Genomic DNA, 3371 nt, shown 5'->3' with positions numbered 1-3371 from the left:
CCGGCCCCTCCCCCAGAGGAGATCTCGGACCTGACGGAGCAGCTGGGAGAAGGAGGGAAGAATGCTCACGAGCTGGAGAAGGTCCGCAAGCAGCTGGAGGCTGAGAAGCTAGAGCTGCAGTCGGCCCTGGAGGAGGCTGAGGTGAGCCTGGTCCTGCCTCACCCCTACTTCATACCCACTCCTACCCACCCCTTCTTGTCTCTGACTCCCCATTCTTCTTCACCAGCAGGTGATACTCACCCCCAGACAAAATTTATTAGCTCCTTTCTCTCTCAGTCTGCCCACTAGCCCAATACCATGACTGCCTCTAAAGCCAAGGTCTCCACCAAGGAAAACATCACCGTGTGATCATGGGCCGAAAGGTTATAAACCTACCGTGTTTATAAAGTTGAAATATGATCATCATCATAACCCCTCAGACAGTAGGTGGGAGTGTGGGCTTCAGAATCAGGCAGATCTGAGTTTGGAACTTGGCTTCAGGACCTCTGCTGTGTTACTGGGCAAGTTTCTTAACCCCTCTGTACCTTAGTTTTCTTATTTTTTAAATTTTTTTTAAGATTTTATTTATTTATTTGACAGAGAGAGATCACAAGCAGGCAGAGAGGCAGGCAGAGAGAGAGGAGGATGCAGGCTCCCTGCCAAGCAGAGAGCCCAATGCGGGGCTCGATCCCAGGACCCCGAGATCACGACCCGAGCCAAAGGCAGCGGCCTAACCCACTGAGCCACCCAGGCGCCCCAGTTTTCTTATTTTTGATGGAACTAATGGTGCATACCCAATAAGATTTTATGCATAATTGTTATGAAGATTAAATGAGGTCACAAACTTAAAAATTTAATACATGTTTCCAACATGCGTGTGTCCCCCCGCCCAATTTGCTATTGCTACTGTTCGTTTTTAGAGAACCTAGAGAGGGCCCTGAGTTTGGGGGCATCTAGCTTTTTTTCACTGAAAGGTAAGTGACCCAGGAAACAAAAATGAAGTTTGGAGTGTGTGGTTATGAAAACCTCCCCCTTTCCTATCAGACTTAGAAGGTCAGGATGGTGTGGTGTTAGTCCTAGAGGGCAACTGGCACTGGTGACGTCCAAGGCCTTTCCTTGACGGAGGAAACCCGGGCCATCCTGGGATGCAGGTCCCACCTCCCGTGTCTTTCCCCGGGCTTTCCTCTCTAAGCCACAGTCCTGGCCGATACCCAGCACCTCCTTGACCTTCCTCCCATCCTCGCCCCGTGCCCTGACCGTCCGCTTCCAACCCTCTCACCCCACCCTCTGCCAGGCCTCCCTGGAGCACGAAGAGGGCAAGATCCTGCGGGCACAGCTGGAGTTCAACCAGATCAAGGCCGAGATCGAGCGGAAGCTGGCAGAGAAGGACGAGGAGATGGAGCAGGCCAAGCGCAACCACCTGCGCGTCGTGGACTCGCTGCAGACGTCCCTGGACGCCGAGACGCGCAGCCGCAACGAGGCCCTGCGGGTCAAAAAGAAGATGGAGGGCGACCTCAACGAGATGGAGATCCAGCTCAGCCAGGCCAACAGGACAGCCTCCGAGGCCCAGAAGCACCTGAAGATTGCCCAAGCCCATCTGAAGGTAACAGAGTGGGGGACTCCCTGAAGGGAGCTGCCTGCAGGTCTGGTGAGGGCCCTGGGCTAACACACATGAGAAAGGGGGAGCCACTTACCTCCTGGGCTTGGAGGCTTGATGAAAGAGAACCAATCAGACCCTAAGCATGTCCTGGACCAGCCCAGCCTCCTAACCTAGACAACAGAGGAGGGGCCGTGGCCCTGGCACTACACTTGACAGAGAAGGTTTGTGAACCTGGCATAGGGTGTGTCAGACCATGACTAGGAAGCCCTGATGGGATGGGTGCAGGTCTCCAACATGCGTCCCTCCACCCCACCCCAGGACACCCAGATCCAGCTGGACGATGCGCTCCATGCCAACGACGACCTGAAGGAGAACATCGCCATCGTGGAGCGGCGTAACAACCTGCTGCAGGCTGAGCTGGAGGAGCTGCGGGCCGTGGTGGAGCAGTCCGAGCGCTCTCGGAAGCTGGCGGAGCAGGAGCTCATCGAGACCAGCGAGCGGGTGCAGCTGCTGCACTCCCAGGTGAGGCGGTCGGGACCCCACGGAGATGCCCCCAAGGGGCAGAGCCCAGCCTATTTACAGAAGTTCTGAACCAGATGCCCTGAGTGAGCGTGTCCAACTGGGATGGCAAATCACTTGGTTTCCTGGGCCATCTCTCCTCTGCTGGTGGGGACTGTTGGAAACACTACCTTGAGAAGGGGGCATACACTTCAAAGCTAATGATGTCATGATTGGTTGGTGATGTCCACCCAAGTCACAAGTCTAGGAGTCGTGCCATGCTTGCTGTAATCTGGCATCCCTGATCTAGAGGACAGCCTCCAGCTTGCTCTGTAAAGAGGAGATCTGGGGAGTTTAAAGAAGCACGAATGCATCCATACGCAAACCAAATTCTCAAGGGAGCACCATCATTCCGCAATCCCACACACCCTGTCTCCAACTGTGCTCTGCCATGAGTTTTTGTGTCCATCTTCTGGCAGGGCCCATCTTCTGGCAGGACTTTTCTCTGTAATCTAGTACATGTGGGAATGACATCATGCACTGACCGCCTCCCTTCTTCCTTACTCCACTATATTCTTTCTGTAACTACAATCATTTCTAGGATATTGTCCTGGTAAAAAAGTTTTCCCACTTTCCTTGGAATGTTTTCATGCTCCTGAAGAGACACGTCACTAAAGATGTCAGAAGTAGAACCGTAGGCCCTTTCTGGTTTGAAGTCTTTCTTCAAAGCTGAGTAATTTTAGATATAACATCTAGAACATATCTGCTTTCATAGGAAAAGGAAAAACAGATACAAAACCTGGGATATACAATAACAAAGATACAACAAATTCACAAGGAATAAACAAAAGCAAGACTTAAAAAAAAATAACTAGTTATTTGGGGCATCTAGGTGGCACAGTCCATTAATCCTCCAACTCTTGGTTTTGGCTCAGATCATGATCTTGGACTACTGGGATCGAGCCTCACGTCAGGCTCTGTGTTCAGCATAGAGTCTGCTTGGGATTCTCTCTCTTTCTCCCTCTTCCCCTCCCACTCATGCCCATAGCCTCTCTCTCAAATAAACAAATAAATCTTTAACAGTAAATAATAAAAAATTAAAAATGACTAGTTTAAATTTTCTGCAGCTAAAGGTATAGAATCTAGTAACAAAGTATATATTGATCATTTCCTCTACCTATATCTAGAACACCAGCCTCATCAACCAAAAGAAAAAGATGGAGTCAGACCTGACCCATCTCCAATCGGAAGTAGAAGAGGCGGTGCAGGAGTGCAGGAACGCCGAGGAGAAGGC

General features: G+C 51.1%; 1 protein-coding gene across 1 annotated transcript; it reads left to right on the top strand.

Moving 5' to 3' along the window:
• Positions 1-12: 12 nt before the first annotated feature.
• Positions 13-3366, top strand: LOC111140523 (myosin-6-like; the record flags this gene model as incomplete). The annotated part of the gene is made up of 4 exons (XM_022492751.1): positions 13-141; positions 1274-1582; positions 1898-2101; positions 3265-3366. Coding segments are annotated over 4 exons (744 nt in total), but the record flags the coding sequence as incomplete, so codon positions are not given.
• Between the last annotated feature and the right edge of the window lie 5 nt (positions 3367-3371).

This window comes from Enhydra lutris, unplaced genomic scaffold, assembly GCF_002288905.1.
Source record: "Enhydra lutris kenyoni isolate GAN:26980312 unplaced genomic scaffold, ASM228890v2 scaffoldscaffold2430, whole genome shotgun sequence".
NCBI classification, from domain to species: Eukaryota; Metazoa; Chordata; class Mammalia; order Carnivora; family Mustelidae; genus Enhydra; species Enhydra lutris.
This window is presented reverse-complemented; position numbering and strand designations above follow the sequence as displayed.